Source organism: Protopterus annectens, chromosome 7.part1 (assembly GCF_019279795.1).
Source record: "Protopterus annectens isolate FY-2018-M chromosome 7.part1, PAN1.0, whole genome shotgun sequence".
Taxonomy (NCBI): Eukaryota; Metazoa; Chordata; order Ceratodontiformes; family Protopteridae; genus Protopterus; species Protopterus annectens.
Genome location: NC_056740.1, coordinates 514,687,981 through 514,712,901, shown reverse-complemented (window position 1 = coordinate 514,712,901; position 24,921 = coordinate 514,687,981). Strand labels below are relative to the sequence as shown.

Here is a 24,921-nt window from a genome sequence, read left to right as displayed (position 1 = left end):
AGTCGCTCTCCCTTTATGGAGAGGGATGACTGTAGCAGTGCACTATTTAGTAGGGGCAAAGCCTGAGGGACAAAGCCTGAGGTGAGGCTGTGACTGAGCAGGGCACACAAATCTGGTGCCAGTTCACTTTGTAGTTCATGTAGAACACAGCCAGGGATATTATTGGGTCCCATGGAAGCTGTATTCTTGGCCTTGGACAATGCAGCTTTAACCTGCGCTGTAGTAATGCTGGGTGCCTGGCATTCTTCCGGTATTATGATTGGTCCTTTGGGGGGGGGACAAAAGTTGGTACTAAATTTGTCAGCCAGTATGCTGACAATATCTGTTGGGTCAGTATAGGAGGTACCATTGTGCAGTCACTGAAATCTGGGTATTGACTTGGAGGTTCCTGATATAGCTATAGAAGGCTTTGTGATTGTTTTTAGTGTCTGCCACAATTCTGCCTTCATAGCTGGCTTTAGAGGATTTGATGAGGGATCTCAACTTTGTGTTGAGGCTAATAAGGGAGTTTTTCCAGTCTTGGGACTTCACCTTTTTCTGCAACAGTTTTTTCCTTCTGTTGTAGAGTTTATTAATGGCAGGGGACCACCAGACTGGTTTCCTTTTTTTTGGAGAGAGCGTCTTGGTTCTGTTGGTTATGGCTAGTTCCATACATTTATGTACATGTTCATACAGTGAACTTCTGTATGATTCGGCAGTCATGCAGCTATTTTCCATTGGAATGGGTGCTGTGAAGTTAGCCACCTCTGTTTTTAGGAGTCCAAAATAAGATTTGGAGAATTTTTTAAGGTGGCTACCTTTGCAGGTGTGTGGTTGAGATGTGGATTTCCATGGTGATTAGTTTATGGTGGGATCTGACCAGGGAAGGATCAACTATTAGTGTAGAGCAATGGTCACCCATGTTAGTAATGACCAGGTCAAGGATGTTGCTTCCTCTAGTGGGGGTCAGAATGAGCTGGTCCAGGGCACTGGAATTGATAAATTCCAGGAAGCATTGGGCCAGTGTATTGGTGCTTGAGTAGTTTTCCCAGTTGATGGAGGGGTAGTTGAAGTCTCCTAGTAAGAGAGTGTTGGATTGGACCTTGATAGATTCCAGGGTGCTTAGGAACATGGAGTGAGAGTCTAAGGACATAGATGGGGACCTATAGCAGGCTATGACCTGGATCGCTGTCTTACCCAATGTTAGTTGTACCTGAAGTATCTCAGATGTGTTATGCTGGGCTACTAGTCTGGAGGTGTGGATATCCTTTATGAATATGGAGACACCACTGCCTTTGGAGCTTCGGTCCATGTTTCAGGGTCAAATGGTGTGGAATGAGTTATAGCCTGGTAGCGCAGAGGTGCTTTCTGACACTTTAAACCAGGTCTCTGTTATAGCACAAATGTTGATGTTCTCCATTTTGAGGAGTGCTTTGAGTGAGTGCATCTTGAGATTTAGACTTCTAGCATTGAGCAGCATGACCCTCAGACTGGATTTATTTACAGCTATTACGGTGGTCATTTGGTATTTGGAACACCGCCTAAAAAGGCACTATAGGGGGGGCAAGAGCCTTATCCAGTACACAGAATCCCAGGAGTGACATATGCAGGCCATCACTGGCAAAGCATCAAGGTCTGTCAGTCATACCATCCCAAGCAGATAGATACTGGATCCCCTTAGAATGACACAAGAAACTTAGCCAATTATTGAAGTCAATTATTTTTTGTTTGTACCGTGGTATTATTCTGGGTTATGGTAGGATACTGCTCAGAGCTAGTGTCATACCTGCCTGGGCCACATAATCCAAGAATTCCACCATGTCTCTTTTCATGTAGTCCAGAGAGGTGTGTCTGCGTCTCAGGTCATTCACACCCACATGAACAATGACAGAGTCATAATTCTACTTGTTGTGGAGTGACCTGAGTGTGTGTGTTATGTGTCGGATTCTGGCACCTGATAGACTGCTGACTGTTACCTTCTGCTTATTCAACCTAGTGAGTTGGACATCTGTGTGCCTCACTATTGAGTCAACTATGATTACTGTATTGGTCAAGGTGTTTAGCCTTAGGGTCTTAGGTTGAGGGGCACACTGTGGAGATGAGCTATGTGTCCTGTGGTTTGTGCTGTGTTGTGGTGGTCGAGTGCATTTCTGCCGTGGAGATCTCTGCAGTTTGGGTAAATTTCTATTGGGAGCCTCCACAAAGGTGGGGGTGTGTGGTTTGTGTTTTTATGTGAGAGCTGTGATAGTGGGTGTTCTGGAGGCTATGTGTTCCATGTGGTGTGGTGCAGGTGTTGACCTCCTCTTGATCAGCTAGACCGGTCTTGGCTGGAGAGTGCATACCTTCCAATTTGGTGATACAAGTGCATCTCTCACAATTCTGAGTGTTGGGAGGTAAGAGGAGAGGGTTGTCTGTCTACATGAGGCAGTTGCTACACTGCCTCAGAATGCCCAAGTGCACCAGGTTGTATTATACTGTTAAGTAATTATACATTTTAACACAGATAAACCTCACAAATACATTTTCAGCACAAGCATCTGTACAGATCAGTTTGATATACAAATGACAAACAATTATTTAAAAATTTCCAGCTAGCTGTGTTGGCATAAATCATACATCCACTGCCTACTTCTCCTGGTATGGCTGACAGTACCTGCTATCATCACAGAGCTCCACTCCCAGGATTTCCAAAAAAAAAAAAACTCTGCCCATCAGATGTTGGCAACGAAAAAAAAATAATAAAACAATAAAATTTAAAAATAAATAAATTAAAAAATAATAAAGCTTAAAAAATGTACAAACTATTTACACAGCTTCTACCATAACATCCAATGTTCTATCTAAGACATAGTAGTGCAGTGACTGAGTCTGAACATTTGGAGTACCACATTCTGCAAAGAAAGAAAGAATGTTGTGCTCTGCAATACAGAACATCCATTGTGCCTCTTATGAAAGTCCACATCGTGCTGAACTCAGCCAGTTTTGTACTGTACCAGTGAGGATCCAGTCATACAAACAAGGTAACACCTTTACACACTGCAATCACTGGTTTGCTGCAACTATGGACATTTCTTTGATGACACACTGCAGGAAGGTAAGATGAAGTTGAAGAGCCCAGAGCTGAAAATGGCTGAATCTTTCCTGGAAGAGCAGAAACCTCATGGGCTCTTTGGCTATCTTTATCTACAGATAGGAGATCAAAGAGCACATCCAGTCTCCTTCAGCAAGACAGGGAAGAATTGACTGTACCATAACCATGCAAAAGGATTCTTTGTATATACATTAATTTAGCGGCTCCCTACTGAAATGTTGGCACCTGAAATGCTAAGTGCCAGCAAGCTGAAAAAAAGACCAAATGTACCTAGTGTTCCCTCTTACGATGTCACTTCCCTTGTTAATCAAGGATTAGCACAGTCAGTAATTAATGCCAGATATTAAAGTTTAAAACTTCATATCCTTCAGTAAATGGATGCTAATTCAAAATTTGATATTCTGGTGATGTTTAAGTTTATAAGAAGAATCACTGTAATCTGTTCCTTAATGTCCAACCCTTAATTTTGGCTTTGTCTAGATGTTCTGCTCTTGTGCTATAAGGTTGAAATGTATGTTTGTGTGTGTCCTTTCATCTCTGTCTCCCTCATGACTCACAAACTATTAATGGGCTTGAATAATGTCCCAAATCCTTAGTATATACAAAAAGGAAAAAAAAAACACTTCTCAGCAGAGTAAATGCCACAATTTCCGCGTAACAAATACATAACAAACTACATAAATAAATAAACAAAAATTCTCAGTATAGTGGGTTAATTCCACTGTTTTCAGCGTCAAGGATGCAGGGTTTTAAATGTTCCCCCTTTGTGCTTTAATTTCTTCATTTTATCAAGTTTTATTTGTTATTTCCTTGTTTACCTAGGTGTTCAGTGATGGGGCAGACAACTAATATTGGCAGTGGGATGGTGCAGAGTTTGACTTCTTTTTACTGCCTCTAAGGCATACTGTTTAGAGTAACCATGGTATCAAGTGGTCCCCCACAATCCACATCATCCTTTTTTATATGTGTCCTTAAATCTCATTGTTAAAGAGCTATTTCTGGTTGCTAGTGTTCACCCTTGACCAATAGTATAAGTACCATTATGGCATGGTGTGACACTCCTGCACTGGCCCAGTAATCAATTAGCCTCAGTCCTCACCAGTGGCAACAGTGAGGGACACATACATTTTGAGGATGACAAATACACACACAGCAAAGTGCAATTTCCCTTAAGAGCATACAGAGATCACAGTCAGTCTGGTGCTGGTTTCTTCCTCTTTCTCCAGATCCCCAATAAGACTCCCCACTGGCACAACTATAGGGTTGGGATCTCAGCTGAGTAGCCAAGCTAAGACCTCTAGCACCCTCTCTGTCCAACCAGTGCTTCGTGTCCCTGCCCAAAAAGCTGACACGCACACACACACATGCACACACACACACACACACACACACACACACACACACACACACACACACACACACACACACACACACACACACACACACACACACACACACACACACACACACACACACACACACACTTTGAGATTTGATTTATATACAAACACACACACACACACACACACACACACACACACACACCTGGGAAAGGCTGGCACAGGTTTACTAGCTATGCCCCCTTCCACCCAGACAATAAGGTAGCTCCAGCTGCCACCAGCCAACTCTTTATCAGCTACTATAAGGCCCTTGCAAAGGGTGTCCAGTCCTACTGTGTAATGTTAGTATTAATCCAAATGATAGTTTTGACCAAGTGCCAGTCTATTAGGAGTGGCCTGTACAGTGTCACCAAATACATATGCAAGTCATTTAAGAGCTTAAATATGTCTCATAAATATCAGCCACAAAGATAGGTTTAAATATATTTATTAATAATAAAAGAACAAGACAATACTCAGATAATCAACACAGTAATTTCAGAGTTCAAAATCACACGACATATTTTAAAACAACATTGCAGGACAGTCTCAAATAAATACAGAAATCATCTAAACTAATCTTTACTATATTCCTAACTATAGCTAAAAGAAAGTACTGTACCCTAGTTACTTACTATTAGCAAGGCAAGCACAGATGGTGATGATGAGTGGAAGTTTCCAGGTCAAGACAAAATACAAAATGCACAGTCTCTCTCTGAGAGAGTTTCCAAATTAATATCAAACATTACTGCTGAGCCAGCTTGGATGACATCACTCTTTGTCCCCTGACTTTGGTTCCCAGGCTAAACTGAAACTTAGCAGAATTTAACATCTCTGTGTGAGAAATACATATCTCTAAGATCGTTGCAGATCTTGGAAGTCATAAAACAATAATACACTTTTACATTTGAAACCTAGTAATTACTTTTCTCCAGGACAATACAAAAAATGTTTAGCTCTAGACATTGTGTCTGCTGCTGAACTGAAACTTAGAGATAACATCTTTTGTTTATGGCCCAGCTATAAAGTAACTTAACTATTGTTAAGTTTTGCAAGTTAATCTTCTATGTTCCAGCAGGGCATACTGTGGTTACATTCTTGAAGCTCAGTGCATAACATACAGTTCTGTATACATCATATCAATATTCACAAATGACATAGAATTATTTACAAAATTTCAGATACCTGGGCTGGCAGTGTCAAACATGGGATTAAAGATTAATCTCTGTTGTCTAGTGTTCCCCCGACCCACATTATGTGTAAATTCCATTAAGGCATGGGATGAAAGTTTAATCTCTGGTTTCTAGTGTTTCCCAGACCCACATTATGTGGAAGTGCCATTAAGGTATGAAATGAAAGTGCTGCAGGATTTACTTACTAGTCTAGGGGAATGCGGAGATATGATAGTTCTCCAACACACACACACACACAAACACACACACACACACACACACACACACACACACACACACACACACACACACACACACACACATCACTGATTTTACAGAAATATAAACCTAACCTACCCCCACCCACCACTAAGCCGCCCCTCTACTGTGACCTCCCAGGCAGAGACATATTCATACATGCAGCCCATCACATACACAAACACAAATGCATGCACAATCCAACACTACTTGATAGATAAACTCCCAGGAATGTATGTCTACCATGGTGGATGAACATGAGCTTTATTAACATGACATGTCAGGAGTGGCCTTGTTAACTTACACAGCTGAGCAATTATCTGAATCACTTGGCTGGGTAAATGTCTTACATCAGGCAGTTTTGAGGGAGATCACATGACTAATTAGCTTATGCCCCCCCTTCTCTGTTTTTGGAATGCCTCATTGGTATTTACCACTGCCTCAGAGACAGCACATTAAGGTGCTGTACAGCTTCATATTGCAGAAATGTGTTAGGGCTGTCTCTGAATCAAAAATGGTTAGTGCAAGGTGTACACCTCATAGTAACCATTATTGGACCTGTAGTGCATGGTCATTATGGGCTTACATATAAGGGAATATAAAAAAACTTTCCGAAGGATAGTTTTATTGTGCATATCTCCTCACCATGTCCTTGCTGTATGCACTGTGACAACTACATTGTTTCAAGGAGGATGCATGCAAAGAAACAGCAAACATTTCAGTAAAAAGCAGCTGAAATTTATTATCAGACTAAATTATTATGCCATTTCCCTATCCAATGCACAGAGCTCTAACGTACAGCAGGGCTATGGTGCATAGTGTAAAAATGGTTTTCAGTGGTGTCAATCAGAAATGCTTCAGAGATAACTTTCATACTATTGGCCATTTGCTAGTTGAACAGTAAGAACATTTGTTGTTATGGGTAACCTGTATACTACATATACCTCTTATATTCTCCTATACCTCTTTATCCTACCTGTCCTCTCATTCTACCACTTCCTGATTCCTTTCTGCCTTTCCTTCCTTATTCTGTTACCCTGTCCTTCCTTTACTGTAGTAATGGCTTATTGTTTTTTGTTCATAGGTTCATACGTTCATGGATTTGTACTAGGCAAACTGCCCTTGTGGGCCATTTTAAGCCTGGCCAGGTACACCATGTGAGAATCAAACCCTGCAACTTGTGTCTGTAAGGTAAACACCTCAACCATTATGCCAACTTCCGACCCCCCACTGCTCACATTTACCTATTATACTGCCTGACTATTGAATATATGCACCCTGTTTATGTTCCCACATTGGCAATGCCTATTTTCTCCCTTCCCTCATAAGCAGTAGTGACTGCTGCCCTCAAACTACTGCCTTTCGGAAAGTGTTAACTTTGCACTACAGTGATTTCCTACTACTACAGCTGGAAATAATGACTGCTCTGCTCTTACACAAGAACTGATTGGTTACTGGATAGGTAGGTGTTAACCAACATACTAACACAGTACTGTGACGTTTGTGCAGTTTGGAGTTGCTCAAGTGACAACCCCAAACTCTTCTTTTTATTAGCCACTGCATTGTACAACAGATCAGTTGCATTGGCTTGCCACACTGTAAGCTTCCCTTTCTACTACAGATACCTCAGTTATGTAAGGATTTAGTGTAAATCATCCAAACTGGAATTAGAGTATCTCTACGCTTGTACTTTAAACCACAAGAAGTCATTAACTCTGTTGGAAGCACACCAGTGGCACCATTGTTTGCCTTTCATTCCCCATCATTTTATCGTTGCTTCCTCCTTCTGATGTAAGCTGTTAAAATAACTTTATTTGGGTTATAGGTTCATAGGTGTGTACTAGGCTAATGGCCCTGGAGCCTTTACAAGCCTAGCCCATAGGATTATCCTGGCATCGTGCCACCCGACCTTAGTTCCCACTGCCTCTGTCAAGTAGAGCCACTGGAGTGATCCCCTGGGTGAACTTTCTATTTCCCAATCACTCATCAAGATTTGTCTTGACGAGGACCAGAACTCTGCTTGACATGTATGGGAAGTCTATTCCATAGCATGGGCAGTCTCTGGGTTATGAACCTGCCCCTCCAGCACGTTCTGTTGATTGCAATAATGAGGTTGAGGTATCAGGAGCATGTGATGTGCAGGGATTAGGACTCCTTTAGATGTAGCATTTCTAACAGAGCTGGGTCAGACATGGCTTTGTAAGTCAAGCAGAGGTCGCCTCTAAGTAGGCGATATGAGACAGATAATAGTTGGAGTTTTTTTGAGTCTGTCCATATAGGACAAGTGTTTAAGGCCTATGATCCTCTTTGTGAAGTACGTTTGCAGCCTCTCCAGTTGTTGCAGGTGTCTAGTGAGGTACATGCCAAATGGGGCATTGTACTCGATGATTGGCCTAATGAGGGAAGAGTACAGGGAGACAATGACCTCTTTCTTCCTGGATGCAAAACTCTTCGTAATGACATGTGCCACATAGAAGGACATTTTGACCACAGCAGCAATGTGGTGGTCAAAAGAGAGGCTGCTGTCAACCTGTGTTCCCAGATGTCTTATAATGCCTTCTGTGTTCAGTGGACTACCATTGATATGGTAATTCATGGGAACTGGGATTTTCCCAAAGGGGATGACAACACATTTTTTTGGCATTGAGCTTAAGACCATAGTTCTGACACCAGCCTTTGGTCTCAGTGCGGCCTTTCTGTAGGATGTCAACATCACTTGGGGAGTTAATAATAGCTCCCAACTTGCAGTTGTCTGTGAACTTTGTCAGTCAGAGTCCCTTCATGTTGGCCTGGACTTCAGAGAAGTAGATACCAAACAAGAGAGGACCCAGGACCAAACCCTTGGAGCTCCACTCGTGACTGGTCAGCAGTCTGACTTGGAGTCAGCTACTTTCACACTGTGGGTTCTATCTGTGAGCCAGTTTGCAACCCACCTAGTGATATAGGGGTTGATGCCTAGCTTAATGAGTTTTTCTATGATTCCTGAGTGGGGAGTGGTATCAAAGGCCTTGGCCAGATCAAGGTAGGCTGTATGAACCACCTTTCCTTCATCCACAGCTCTGGTGACTGACTCAAAGAAGTCGACCAAGTTGAGCAGGCATGATCTACCCTTCACAAAACCAAACTGTGTGGGATGCAGAGTTTGGAGATTCCCTATATCCTTGTTTATTAGGTCCATGATGATGCGTTCCATAGCTTTGCATATCAGACTCATCAGGCTAATGGGTGATAGTTTTCAGGTTCTGTAGTAGCTCTTCCTTTGTGGAGAGGGGTGACTGTAGAAGTGCACCATTTTGTAGGGACAAAGCCTGTGGTGAGGCTGTGATTGAATAGGGCACACAGGTGAGATGCCAGTTCACTCTGTAGTTCATGTAGAACACAGCAAGGGATATTGTCAGGTCCCATAAAAGCTGTATTCTTGGCCTTGGACAGTGCTGTTTTAACCACTGCAGCAGTAATACTGGGTGCCTGGCAATCTACTGGTATTGTGATTGGTCCTTTGTGGAGGGAGGGGTAAATGTGGCACTGAATCTGTCGGTCAGTATATTGGCAATATCTGTTGGCTCGGTATAAGAGGTACATTGTGCAGTAGCTCAGAGCAAATCTGGGTATTGCTATAGAGATTCTTTACATAACTATAGAAGGCCTTGTGGTTGTCTTTACTATCTGCTGAAATTCTCTTTTCATAGCTAGCGTTACAGGATATGATGAGGGATCTCAACTTTTTGTTGAGGTTGATAAGGGAGTTTTTCCAATTTTGGGAGTTCACCTTATTCCACATCAATTTTCTCCTTCTGTTGTAGAGTTTGTTTATGGCAGGGGCCCACCAGATTGGCTTCCTTTTCCTTTGGAGGAGAGTGTCTTGTTTCTATTGGGTATGGCGACATCCATGCATTTGTGTACATGTACGTACAGTACATTGGTTGCTGATTCGGCAGTCATGCAAGTATTGTCCATTTGCATGGGTGCCGTGAAGTTAGCCACCTCTGTTTTCTGCCTTTTATTTTTAATTTTTATGTATTTATTTATTTATTTTTGGCTGGGTTATTAGCAGTAGCAACTGACTTTTATTTTATTATTATTTTTTTTTTATTTCTACTTATTTGCTTTCTGCACTTGGTGAGAAACACTATTCCATTTCATCAAGGTTACCTATCTGTCTCAGTCTTCCTCAGCACATTTAGGAGCCTATCACCAGTCTCATCCATCCCACTCCATTCCTCCCTTCCTCACCTTCTCCCCTTTATTAACCGTCACTATTCTCTTTTAGACAAATTAAACCCAGACAGATTATAATTATTCTGGAACAAAGCCCTCTTGATTCTCCCACTAGCTCTGATAATCTGCTCGTATGGACCATCGTCTGCTGCAGAGAACACTCACTAAGATCCAACTACAGATCTACAACTGCTTCCCTTCAAACACCATGCCTATCATTTGGAAATCAGCACTAATTATACCTATCAGCACTAATTATACCTATCAGCACTAATTATACCTATCCCTAAACATGAAAGCAGAATCCTTGCAAGTACAAATACAACGAATTAAGTGCATATTGGATACATAAAACTTAGTGCTATAAGAACATGAATACAGAAGTATCATACCTCAGCTGCAATATGTGGTATGGCTAGCTGATGTGGTGACATTTTCGTACTGTTTGTGGGTGGACCTTGAATTTTTGCAAAACCGCACCCGATAGTTCGACAGAAAACCTTTCTTTGTCTTAATCTTCTTAAATGCTTCTAAAAACCCATTTTAGTCCACATGTTCACATTGTTAGTAGATGTTAAGATATTTCAATAGAAGACACATGAATTGTTTTAAAATTAATATTTTAAAGCAAAAAAGAATGATTTAATAGACTTTTTGTGGCTTACCGTTGCAAATCTTCTCATAGAATGAGCTAATGCCTCGGGATTTGGACATTCAAGCTTCTTGATAATCTCAAAGCTTTGGTTGAGTTGGGTGAAAACATCGACTACTGAGCAGGAGAACAGGGCATGCTCAGATGTCTGCTGAAACTAGAGGGAGAGAAAGAGAATAAAAAAATAGTATTTCAGTACAGAGCTTCTTTAAAAACAAAACATTTGTCAGTGGAATTAACTGTGCTGATCAGTGACTACTTGGTTAAAGCTTATTCATTTGCACCTGCAGAATGCATTCTGTTAAAAGGAATTCTACCTTACCTCCAGGCTTTGGCAGCCTCATGATTAGTTATGTTGGATGAATGCAGGATATGCAATCTCCTGCTCAGAGGATGGCTGTCTATACCAAGAAGCAAAAAGTGGTCTGTTATGTACCAAAAAGGTTTTATTGTGTTATTTTTCAATAGGATGTTACAAATCCTTTCTGCACTATTCAGTAAAGGTCATAGCACAACAAAATGATTGTTAAAACAGTATGTTAAGTAAAATATTTTTGTACTGAAAATAAAGACACTTAGGAAATGTCAGTACTACATGCAATTATTGTATATAACAGAGAGTGTGATATATGCTAGAAAAGTTCACCTGGTATCAGTTTCACTTTTACTTTTCAGAGTTTACAGTCAGTTATGTTAGTTTTTATCTATCTGCCTCTCATTCTATACAGAGAAAGAAGTACTTGTTGTTTGACTGTAAGTGAAATATGACACAAATTACAACCTCTAAGCTGTGCATGCTGAAACCTACACAGATATATAATTATGATGCAAAAATATAGTTTATGACTTCTAATGGCCATTTAATTCTCCAGCCTCTACTCTTTTTTATTTTTAAATGCATCTTTTTTCTTAACCAGAAAATGAACTGTAATTAGCAGATGCGTTCTTTTCAAGACAAAATATGCATTATTCCTTTTCGCTTACCATTTCCCTGTCCCACATGAGAACACATTCACTGCATTTAAATTTAATTTATCTTCCTTCTTTATCTTACATTGTTTTGGCCTTATTGATATTGTATTGTCTTCAATCTTCTCCTGACCATAGCATTTCAGACGATGTCTGCTAAATTAGTTACCATAAGATAAAGCAGCTTTTTATTTTTCTTTCCTTTGTTAATATTCCATCAATTTATGCAGGAAATGTACTGACCTCATTTTAAGCTGCAATTCACTGGATTGATAAGTAGATGCCATTGTTAAATGTTTTCACTTCTCTCACACTGTTTTGTTCAGCTAGATAATAACATCAGCTACCTAGTTTTGTATTTTATTCATATAACACATATGTTTATGTACTGTGTATCTTGCTCTCTGCATATACGTAAAGTTATCTCTCGTGACTTAATCATTCCTGATTTTGCTTCACATGTCCCAATTAAAATTTCAGATTTTTTGGGAAGTCACTGAGGATTACAGTCAGTCAACAATGCTAGAGATTACAGTTTTATGGTTCTTATTGTAAAGAAAAAAGCATGTTAATGCAAACCCCATTGTTCTATTATTCCTTTATGTGAATTTGAATATTTAAAAACTGTCTCTGATTTTTGGGTTGCTGTTCCACCATTATGTTTGTCTTTATCCAGAATTCATTTACAAAGAAACTGAGATGTGTCTTATTCTAATGATATCAATATTACATGTGCTGATCTATAAAAATCCTCTTATTGGTGACATAGTGGGGGGCGTGGGATGAAGGGGACAGCTGCCCTATGTGTATGTAATCAGATGATCTGTTCTTAACTTACTTGCATACTATGTGAAGGCATGATGTGGTCCTGGCACTCATCTCTAAGAAAGAAGGGAGGAATGCCAAACTGAACTACAGACCTTTTTCTTTTCTTTTATTCCTCAACTTATTGTTGAGGGTGCCAGATATGGTAGTGGCAATGGGCAAAAGGGAAGAAAGCAGCAGCTCTGATTGGGGAAGAAAACTATACCTTAGGTGCTGTTTGCAATGTGGCTCGATGCAATTTTCCTGGCTTGGACTCTGCATTTATTGCTGCATGCCATATCTGCCTTTTCTTTTGTGACCTGTTTTTATCACCAGTCCAATGTATTTGTTAATGCTATTCAGAATTCTTTCATTAATCTTCTTTAAATGTCTTCTACATGCAGTGAATTTGAGTGTTCTATCAAAAGACAAACGCACAGTAAGTTAATTTAGTGGTCTGGCTACCTGTTAACAATGATCCCAATTAAATCACTACAGAGGATTTTCTAAGACTTAGTCACCACAGAAAACACAAGCACATTGGAACATAGATAAGATTGGACCAACATAGGTTTTGGGAATGCTCAGACTTTCAGAGTAACTGTAGTCTTTCATCAGTAGTTATTTAATTTTAATGTTAGATGCAGTGTGTAAGTATTCATTTGTGCCTAGAAAGGAAAGTAGATGATTTCTTTCTTACTGGCTAAAAAATTTAATTTGAAAAATGTTAGTGTAGGAAAAAGTGCACAGCCAAATGTTTAGTATGAATATTGCACCTCCCAGATAGCCATAGTTTGTGAGTGTGTGTGTGTGTGTGTGTGTGTGTGTGTGTGTGTGTGTGTGTGTGTGTGTGTGTGTGTGTTCTTGCATAGCTGGACATACTACCACCTAGTAATTGTTTAATTAATTGAATAATTGTTATAATTGATTTGTATATAAAGACTGTCATTTTGTGTGTTGTGGTGACCCATTGAAAGAGAGATGAGAGGGGTACCAGGGTCTGGATATATAGAGAGAATTGCTGCTATTTACTGGCTGTTTGGTGTGTTTTTTATTTTATTTTATTTCATTTTTGCGTTGTTTGGATACTACCACCTAGTGTCTGTTCCCAATGCAGCACCCCCTGAAAAAAAAAAAACTTTCAGCTTGCACAATAGTAAGCCAATTGATACATTTGCTGCCTACATTCTAAGCCAATCCATGACCCCCAGGCTTTCAGAGAAGGGAGAAAAAATGAGAAAACCACTGCAGCTTGCACAGTAGCAAACCATTTGGTATATCGGTACATTTGTACAAGTTGGCTTATTACTTCCTAGATCTGATCTATGCCCCAACCCCTCAGCTCTTGTTCTTCTTTTGGCTATTCCTGGTTAGGGGTCACCACAGCCGAACTCCAGTCCGCTAATGATTGTCGGTATATTTTTACGGTGCCTAGGTGCCAGCTCAGTGCCCAACCTTCAATGAAGGCACACGCATTTACGCATCTCTTTTGATCGCCACTCGACTGCAGGTAGGACATGCAGACTTCACACAGAAGGTGCTCCAGCTGAGAATCGAACAGGAGAACTTCTTGCTGTGATGCGACAATGCTACTGCTGCACCACTGCGGCTTCCCTCAGCTCTCCAACAAAGATAATAATAATAATAATAATAAAAAATGTTGGTACTAAAAATAATGACAGAAGTGCACTTCTACACTTCTTAATCACAGCAAGTCACACTCTGCCCCAGGAAAACTGCCCTTTCACTCTTGCTATGCTACTGTGTGTGTGTGTGCGTGTGTGTGTGTGTGTGTGTGTGTGTGTGTGTGTGTGTGTGTGTGTGTGTGTGTGTGTGTGTGTGTGTGTGTGTGTGTGTGTGTGTGTCTGTGTGTGTCTGTATGTGCATGTGTGTGTTTGTGTGTGTGTGTGTGTGTGTGTGTGTGTGTGTGTGTGTGTGTGTGCGCATGAGTGCATGCGTGCGCGCATTTGGTGTGTGCATGTGTGTGTGTGTTTGTGTTTTTGTGTGTGTGTGTGCATGACTGTGTGCTTGCCATAAAATTAAAGGTTCTCTCTGCATATAACATTAGAGACAATGCTCATTTAAATGAGAAGATAACCGCTCTGTACAAATGGTTTCCTCAATTTGATCAAATGTCCATTTGCTCACCAGCGGCAATAGGAGTGGTGCTTAATATATATATAACTTAATTTCTGTTCTTGTATATTACTGAATTTCTGTTTAAAAATGTTTTTAGTATGTTGGATCTTTTCTCCCCGGACCTCCCTTGTAAAGGGTTTTTTGACTAAACCTAATCAGACAAACAGAGTAAGCAAAAGCAAAATAAATACAAAATAAAATGAAATTGAAATAAAAATCAGTGACTTAATTAACTGGTAATTGGATATTAAGGCTGTATTCAGGCTTTATATCTAGGGGATGGTTTGGCTGTTGGATTTGACCTAGGTGTTTATTGATGGGGCAATCTTGGCAAAGTATCAGCAATTGTGGGTGTATTTTTTTTTTTTTTTTTTTCATGGTTGTTGCTGGCAGAACACATTACTTCTACAATCAACTGTCTTTTTGTATTTTGATTCTTGTTTGACCTATGTTTTTGATAGATCTCCAGAGCAATTAAGGTTTTTCTTTGAAAAGTGTATTTTAAATTAGAGTAATATGTTATTTTGTCAAGTGTCACTTTGTTTTTTTTAAGGTTGAGACAGTGTCTAATGTTTTAGACATTTAGCTGTGTTTTACCACGTAAAAAGATTTTTTCATGCATTCTTCTATTTTTTACTTTAATTATTTATCATAAATTGGCCATGGGACAGCATTATCTTTGATCGTCTTTCTTCTAATGGGTGCTTTTGAGTTAAGAACTTCAAGGAATGTCATGAATCTTCATTGAATTTAGATAAGCTATGAGCTACAACATAGTGATGTTTGCTGTGGCTTTGTATATTACTTCTGAAAAATCAAAGTAAAGAGGTGATTTATATGTGTGTCTGCTAGAAGAAGACATATTCTTGGAACTGGAAGTCAGTATCCAGTCATGTATAAATGAATTGTTGCTTGGTTTGCTGATTTTAGTAGAGATAAGAATGAGATGGGTAAAGATAAATAGATCTGAGTGATATGGGGGATTGTTAGCAGAGTTAAGTATGAGACAGTCAGTGTTTATGTTACATAATATAATTGTTTCATATAGGACATTGGTACCCTTCCAAGAGAGTAGATTTTCTACAGTGGACATGATATCTACATGCTGAAGATGAGGACCATACAGAACTATAATGCAAAGATATTTTGATTAATGAGCCTAAAGATGGAAATGAGCATCTCTGTAATGTTAAACTGTGGGAAATAGAGTAAAGTGAGAATTTGAGCCTACTAGACTTCCTTAAAACAATACCTCCTCTTTTTTATTTTTCTAGTCTTGTCTAAGTTTTGTAGGTTCATAGGTATATACTAGGCTAACGACCACTAGAGCCTTTATAAGTCTAGCCAGTTGTGTCCCTATATATCATGGGCATTTAATAGGAGGTGGTATGTTAGTTAGGAAGTTTCTAGAGAATATATGGTGGGAGGAATATTAACTTGGGCATTACTGTCTGTCTCTGTCTATCAAAGACATGGGGTCCAGAGCTGGGGTGAATTTCAGATTTTCCATCCATTGATCAACATTACATTTAAATAGGGTTAGGGACAGACACTGCTTCACATGGATGGGGAGCTTGTTCCAAAACATGGGGATCATCTGAGATATATAACTATCTTATTTATCTCACAAGCAAAATTTAAATCATTGGACCTAATGGTTCTGATGCTGCTCATTTTGTGGATGTGCAAAAGGTCCATCAAAGCTGGATCCAAGGATACCTTGTATGCCAGACATAGAGCACCTCTCAGTAACCTGTAGGAGACAGAGTGTAGAGATTTAGGGCTTTAAGGAGCTCTGTATGAGACAATGTGTTTTAGCACGGATTTTGTCAGGTAAGGAACATTTATGGGCATTCACACTGTTGCATATGTTTGGCCAGGTTCATGCAGAAGGGGCATACGTTTGGCCAGGTTCATGCAGAAGGGGCATATGTTTGGCCAGTTCATGCAGAAGGGGCCAATGGACTCAATGATGGGGTTGATAAGGAATGGATAAAGTCGCACTGTAGCTTCCTTGGACCTGTATGCCATGCTCTTACTTATAAGCTGGGCAACCCAGAATTATTTTCTTAGTACCTTGGCCACTTATTGATCAAAGACCAGAATACGTTCTACATATGTTGCAAGATTGCTGATTACCGAGACAACTCTTAGGGGTGTCTAATCGATGGAGCAATTAGCCTGTGTGACAGATTTCTCAAAAGGCATTATAATGCATTTCTTGGCATTGAATTTTAATCCATGAATTTGGCACCAGTCATCTGTCTGTGTTAGACCCTCTTGTAAGATGTTCGTGTTTTGGTGGAATCTATGACAGCTCTCAAGCGGAGTTAAATTTGTGCACAGCTTTGTTGAGTGGAATATTTTTCTGGATAGACCAGTTAAAGGCACTTAGAAGTCTGTTAAACATATCAGAGTTAAAATTAGTGAAGTTACAGGAAGTTCTAATTAAGTGTTTTTGATATTATGGGTACTGAGTCAGTTTGCATATTCAGAGAGGCAATCACTCAGGGAATCAGAGCGGGTGGCACTGGTGACATGCTTAGAAGAATCAGACACCAATATCCACTCAAGAATCAAGCCCAGTTTTTGGGATAGTTATAATATCTGGAGGAGGAAATGAGTTCAGTCAAGCCAAATAGGTTTAGGCTAGTTGATGGACACTTTGTGATGGTAATCCATCAATCAAAATTGACATCACCTAAGATTATCTTTTCATTAGAAACTGTATTTGAGATCCAATTAAAATGCTTTCTACGTTTGTAACACTATTACCCGGGGAATATAGAGTACTATAATACATAGTTGCTTATAGTTATTTAGTTTAAGATGACAGATGAGGAGTTCTTCTTTATGGAATTTGGGAATTATATGCCAGGTGTAAGGAGAATTTAAGCGGAATGCTGTATATGGCTACTAGAGAACTACGTTTTTGAGGTAATGTATCCCACTACTGTCTGCCTAATGCTGATGTTAAATGGGTGATTTTTAAATTGCATATAGTGGTGTAAACTTCTTTATATTAAATGGGTAATTTCTAAATTGCATGTAGTGGTGTAAATTTCTTTATATAGATATTTACACTGGGTAGTTAATTCACTGATTTCAGAGTCTGATCTGGGATTTTGTGTATATTTAAATTGATGAGTATGTGCTTTGATGTTAGCAAAATCACTCCAAACTTAAGGTTAGTCTGTACCCACTTTAACTTCTGTGTCTGCTGTGGGCAACTCTACAGTTGATCTTGCCCGTTTTTATTCCTGCCAAGTATCAGAGATAATTTGACATAGTATGACAAAAAAAACACACCAATGTCCATTCTAAGGCCCTCTGTTCTACTGTTCAAAAAGATGATTGTGAAAGGCACAAAAAAGTACTGCCTGCACCTTAGCTGTAGGATGATACTGGGGGCAAGGTAGTTGCTAATGGGGCAAAAGTGACACTGACTCTTGTTCCATATATAGGCTCAATATACTTGAGGGCACTTGCAGTGATGGCCAAAAGGCTGATCATTCCAATACTGGCATTAACACTGAAGGCATTGGTGCTGAGCTCAATCCAAAAGGATCACCCCCCCCAAAAAAAAAACAAATTATGGCATCTTTAATACTGATTGGATAACTGGTACTGTCAGCACCGTCGACACTGAAGCTGATGGCGCTGACGGTTGTGTTCCAAAAATCAAGACCACAGCTGATACCAGTTAGTACTTCTGCATCAGTATTGGCAGCAATGGTTTGAAGAAAGTCTTCTCAAAATGGTGCCAAAAATGGACAGGTGAGGAAAGCCAAGATGGCCTAGCTGTGAAAGTAAGATACCTCCGTCTGCCATGCAGTGAACAGAGATAAGAGAACAGACATATTCAGAAGAGCATTTACAAGAACAGCCACATCCTTCTAATCATTCATCTCTCCTGAGGAAGAACAGAATTAAGTATTAAATAATTAAGTATTGCTGAAGTTAGTTTCAAGGTCATGAATTCAGAAACGTATTTACTGGTTAAGGATGTAATACCAAGAATGGATTCTCCAAACATGGATCAAATTCTTAATCAAATAGCTTTAATAAAAGATAAGCTAGAAACTTTTAAATAATCCTTCATCAGATCTAATAAAAATCAGCTCAAATTCTACAGTTTAAACTTTTTTAGGGTCATATGTCCAAGTGACATCTCATTCACGCTTAAAGAGATAACATCATTTACATTTCTTTTGTAATAGTTTCAAAATAGGTTTTATTTAAATTGACTGCTTTATTTAATCCAGGTAATACATCAGCGTGTAATTCAATGATCCAATTATAATCCAAATTTTCTGTTTTGTTATTAAATCACTTCACAGTCTGATTGATATATTATCTCCATGCTCATAAAGTTAAAAGAGTGCCCTTGGCCTGCAGCATCTAGATGTTTAAATAAGTCATTAGTTTAAAATTGTCTCCTTCTATCAGATATATGATTACATATTCTATCCTACAGTCTACAGTTAGTTTTACCTATATAAAAAGTTTCACAGCCCAAACACAGGGCAAGATATATCATATTCTTCATATTGCAGGTTGCAATCCGATTTAGCAAGTATCTTTTTCTACCCACTGAGTGTGTAAGGCTATTTGTTGTGCCCTATTTTATAAATTTACAAAAGGTACAATTAAAACAAGGAAATGGACTTCATTTAGTCACGTTTTGTCCAGAATTCCTTTCCTTCTGTTATTTATAACGTAACTTACTTTTCAAATTCGGCGTCTTTCTATAACCAAAATGTAATGCATTCAAATACTCCTTTAAGGCTGATACCTTTAAGCCTTGTAAAATAAACTGGTTGTTCTTAATAATCTCCTGAATTCTCTTTGAATGAGCTTGATATGTATATATAAATCTAATATGATTATTGGTCCCTTATTACTTAGCTCTCTACTGTTCCTCTATCACCTGCAAAGGCTGGTCAGGTTCTATCTTTTCTTTTCTCTTTAGTAAATTGATATATTTTTGACATATACATTATGATATTCCCCTATATAAAATTGTTCCTTAATTTCACTTGTTTATTCATAATTTCATCATTCATATTTAACCTTGCAATCCTCACCATCTAGCTCTTACAGATATTAGGGAACATAAAATGTGGATGCATACTAGATCTATGTAAAATGTATTCTTTTTATATTTTTTTGAATTCTGTAGTAGCCAATTCACCATTACTTAACTTAATTAAGATGGCATCCAGTCTGTAGAAATCCATGATTTGAATGTCAAAATATCTACTGTATTACTTAAAAAAAAACAGTAAATAGGATACAATCTGTAACGTCATCTTCTCATAATAAAAATATTTTATCCACAATTTATAAAAAGGACTCTGTTTAGAAATTATTTGCAAAAATATAAAATAATTTTCCTATTGCAACAAAACTAAATTAACGTAAGAATATCTTACTGGAATACCCATCACAACACCCTTTTTATATAAACAGTATAATTCATCATATTTATTTTTTATTTTTATTTAAGATTTGTTAACCGGGAAAGTCCAACTTGGAACAAAGCCAATTTTCAGTGTCGGCCCGGGGAGAAATGCCCTAAATGCATGTCTGTCTAATGTGGGAGGAAACCAGAGTACCTGGCGGAAACTCACATGAATGCAGGGAGGACATGCAGACTCCGCTCAGAAGGTACCCCAGCCCAGAATCAAATGGGAGAACCTCTTGCTGTGATGTGACAATGCTACCACTGCAGCACTGCACCGTCCATATAAAACAAATATTGATCAAAACGAACTTCAATAATTCACATATCAAATACATTTCTGCATTACTTAAATTAGAATTAGTACTTAGAAACATTCTCACAGAATTTATACCAAATTCATTCACAGTGAGTAATGTGTCAAAGTTGATCATTATCACAATAAAATCCATAGGATAATCCTTTTCAGATGAATTATATATATATATATATATATTCTAAAAAATCAAAACTGTCTTTCATATAACTACTAGACAGCAAGAAAACATCCTTCAGCTTTGCGTCTAGATATTTAAATAGAGGTTTTGTCACCCACCCTCTAGAGGAAACTGTGGGTCTCATTGGTAGAAATTCTATGTTCTTATGTATTTTTCAGGCGACCATAGAACAAAGAAATTATCGAATGGGAGGTAAGGATGCTAAATATGTTGATTTCAGCAATCTGACTAACTTTCATGCAGATTTGTCAGAAATAACTCTTAATGTTTTATATATATATATATATATATATATATATATATATATATATATATATATATATATATCTGTAGAAACACAGAATCAGATTTACACTTCTTAGACTGAAGACCTGGAGATTAGCAGCTATGTCTCCTTATCATATGCTAAAATGTTTTCTTTAGAAATTTAGGAAACTCTACAGAAATTAATTGTCAGTATAGAGCTCCAACATCTTTATTAATGCTTTAGGTACTGATATCTAGGTTGTCTGCCTCAAACATGAAGTTCCCTTTGACATCAAAGGTTTTCCAGCCTTGATAGACAGTAGCTGTTGCTTGAATTCTCAAATTAAACCGAGTCAAACAATGACATGTAAATAATAACAACATAAATAACATTAATGGCAAATAATAATTACATATAAGAAAATAAGACAAGAAAAAGTTTAAGACTTTTAATATTTTTTTAATTAACCACAGAAAACTGCATGGCAAAGACACACCAAAATGAGATAGCACAAGAGCTTGAAAAAGATACATCTTAATAACAGTATACATGAAGAGCCAAGGAAAATCAATGAAAAGGTAAAGATTAACCAACGTAATACTTGTCATGGAAAGATGCGAAAAGCTCCAAAGTGGAAGAAACTCTCAAAAGCATTTGAAAGGGAGAGGAGGAAAAACACACAGATATGGGGTGGTGTGTAGATAAACTTTTTCTATTTATTTTATTTATTTATTGACATTTGATAACTGGGAAAGTCCAACTGGGTCAGACACCCATTTCAGCAGAGGCCGGGGAGAAAAGCTCCAGATAAAACATATAACATTAAGTTATAAGCAACATAGCATAGATACAGGAAGGTAGGTGTAACAGAAAACATATTTAAATATATAATGTTTAACATTTAGCATAGAAAATATTAACATCACATAAAATATAATTTTCAAAAATAAGCAAATAAATTGGATTGTAGAAAGAAACATTACATACGATGGTTCAAGAGAGGAAAAGATTAATCTTTGATCAAATGTTAGTTAAGTGAGAGGAGGAAAAGGGTAGAAATAGACAGGACGTAAGATATGTGGATAAGTAGATAGGGAGCTTGTGAGATGTGTTATACTAAAGAAATTGACAGTTGGTAGGGGGTACAGAGAGGGAGGGAAGGTATGAAGAGGTGATAGGAGAAAGCAGTTAAAGTTGTGGGGTAAGGGGGTATATATATATATATATATATATATATATATATATATATATATATATATACATATATATATATATATATATAGAGAGAGAGAGAGAGATTGGAGGAGAATGACAGGAATAAAAATCAGCAAAAGATATTGTCTTTGACAAGAGGTAAAATAAGACATTAGGGGTTAGATGCTGGTTGCAGTGCACAGGCAGATCCTGGAGTTGAATTGGTAGTTTTTAGTGAAAGTTTGAACTTTTTGGTATTATTTATATTGTTTTTCTGATGAAGTCTGGTTGATGAAAGCATTAATAAAGTATTTCATGCTAAAGATGGTTTCAATTTGTTCTTCAGCACTCTACTGTGTTTTTCTTTTGTTGTTTTTTATATATACACTGGTTTTGGGCATTCTTTGGTTTTGGTTCATTTTTATGGTTCCCATGGCTTGTACTCCAGAGAACAAACTGTTGAATCTCAGTTTACATCCTGTTATGGACAGCCAAGACCACTTCATGGAAGAGTTATTAGTAGTACTTAGAGACTTACAAAAGTCTTTAACCACCCTCACCAACAGATTATTTTGTAGTGAAGGTGGGAAAAGTGACTCTCTTTCTAAATATTCAGGGGAGAAGATTAAGAAGTCTGCTTTGCAATATAATGGCACTTATAATGACATTTCTTACAAAGATGTGGCATCTGCTTTATATTTTTCTTTTGGCCCTTTTAACAAATTAGAAAGCACTTCTACTCATACAGTGATTAACAACAACCTTTCAAGTTTGTGTGGTGACACTATTAAAAGGGTTAAAAAAATATTGTGCAGTGGTAGTAGAAAATAAATATTTTGAATATTGTATTTCCCACAAGATTGTTCCTAAGGGGCTTAGGTTTTTTAAAGCTCCTAATGATGTTTCTAAAGAGGATCCCTTTTATCATGAGCTTATAATGTTCTTTAACAATGCGGGTATTGATTTTTTGAAGGTCCTTGTTAAACGCAACTCTATATTGATTCAAGATTTAAATTCTAACTTAGAGTTCATTGACAAGAACATTAAGGAACAATTAAGGGGTCACAAAGAGTTGCAAGGGGCTTATGACAATATATTCAGTGCCATTGATGAGCATGAAAAAGCTATTGTCCAATGCAAAATTAACAAAATAGACTGTGATATCAAAGATTACGATAACGGCGTAGCTTATTCCTTGAATTTTGAGAGCAAAAGACAATTGTTCAACATGAACATCTTACAGAAGAGTATGTATAGTAGCATTTTGGTAAAAGACACTGGTCCTTTAAATTCCACTAACAAAAAGGCAGGAAACACAGCGGATGTATTGGATACTATGCAAACACAAAGGATGAGTCCAATACATCAGTTTCAACTAACATCCAGGCATCCAAGTGTGTAAACACAGAATTATAGACTATTAATAACAATGGTATATGTCCAAAAAAACTCTCAAGGATTGAAATATAGGACTGGCTCTAAGCAAAGCTGAGGAAGGAGTTGTTACCGCTAATAATAAACAAAGAATGAAGCTGAGTGAGTTTCAGCAACAACATAGACAACTTAACAGACATTGATTTAACTGATAAACATAAGTATGTATTAGAACTTGGTTTCAATTTTATACCTAGTAGAAGAGGTAACATAACAAACACTTTGTTAGAATTAAAATTGTACACCAGAAAATTTAATTTGCAGTATATTATGAAGGATACTGAAATCAAAAAAGTATCAGTAAACCTTTGGTGTACAATCTGATTTTAAATTCTACTTTAAAAGTGTTTGAAAAATCATTTGAGAAGGACATTAGGTCCACAATTAATATGAGACCTGTATTCTCTTACAATAATTTGGATAGAGAGGAAAGGAAGATTTTAATGGAATTTAAAAATGATCGTAATTTGCACTTTATGAAAGTGGAAAAAGGGGGTGCGATGGTCATTATGAAGGTATCTGACTATCATAGAGTAATGGAATAGATGTTGCATCATGAAGATTAATACTGTGAGGTTACTTATGATGAAATCAATAGAAGTCACAAATATGTACAATATTGTTTATATGACCACTTGGTGATCAAAGAATTAAGCATTGATGTGTATGATTTTTTGGTTATAGACAATACTAAAGTGGGTGCACTTTTCGGTTTACCCAAAGTTCATAAGAACCCCCAACCCCCCCTTTAGACTGGCAGTGTCATCTTCTGGGGTGGGGGTTACAGAAGGAATTTCATTATTTTTAGATTCAATTTTGAATCCTTTGGTTCAACCATTACCCATCTATATTTGTGAATTGTGGGACTTTTTTTAACCAAATTAGACTTTTCTCTGTTTACAAAACTCAGAAAATCGTTAATGATAATGTTGAGTTTGTATGTGTTTTCAGCGGATGTTGTATCATTGTTTACATTGATTCCACAATAGGAAGGCTTGGGATTTGTGTTTAATTTTTTTACACAAGTATACATCATTTAGTAATTCTTCCATTAAGTTGTATATTGCTTTACTAGAATTATTATTGGAAAATAATTATTTTGTATTCAACAAAAAGTATTATAAACAACTAAAGGGAATTGTCATGGGGGCTACAGTTACTCCAGCTTTTTCAGGGTTGGTTTTAGGTTGGTGGGAAAAATAAATTTTTCCCTCAATAAGTCTCTTTTCTAATGTTATTTTCTACTGCAGGTTCATATATGATTTATTTTTCATCATAAAAGGACCCACCACCTGTCACATTTCATTTTTAGAGGAAATGAATGCTACTTGCAACTTTTTGTCTTTCACTGTAGGAGAATTTGAACATGAAGTGTCATATTTAGATGTAGAACTTTCCTGCAATAGTTCTGAGAAAACTTTCTC

The 24,921-nt window shown here is 37.8% G+C and overlaps 1 protein-coding gene across 1 annotated transcript in view; it reads right to left on the bottom strand.

Annotated features, from left to right (window-relative positions):
• The window catches only part of UNC13C (unc-13 homolog C), a 4,920,764-nt gene that overhangs the window by 751,429 nt on the left and 4,144,414 nt on the right, over positions 1 to 24,921 (bottom strand). The window contains exon 21 of the mRNA XM_044078941.1: positions 10,763 to 10,906. Coding sequence (XP_043934876.1) covers positions 10,763 to 10,906 — 144 coding nt within the window. The remainder of the gene's footprint in view (positions 1 to 10,762; positions 10,907 to 24,921) is intronic.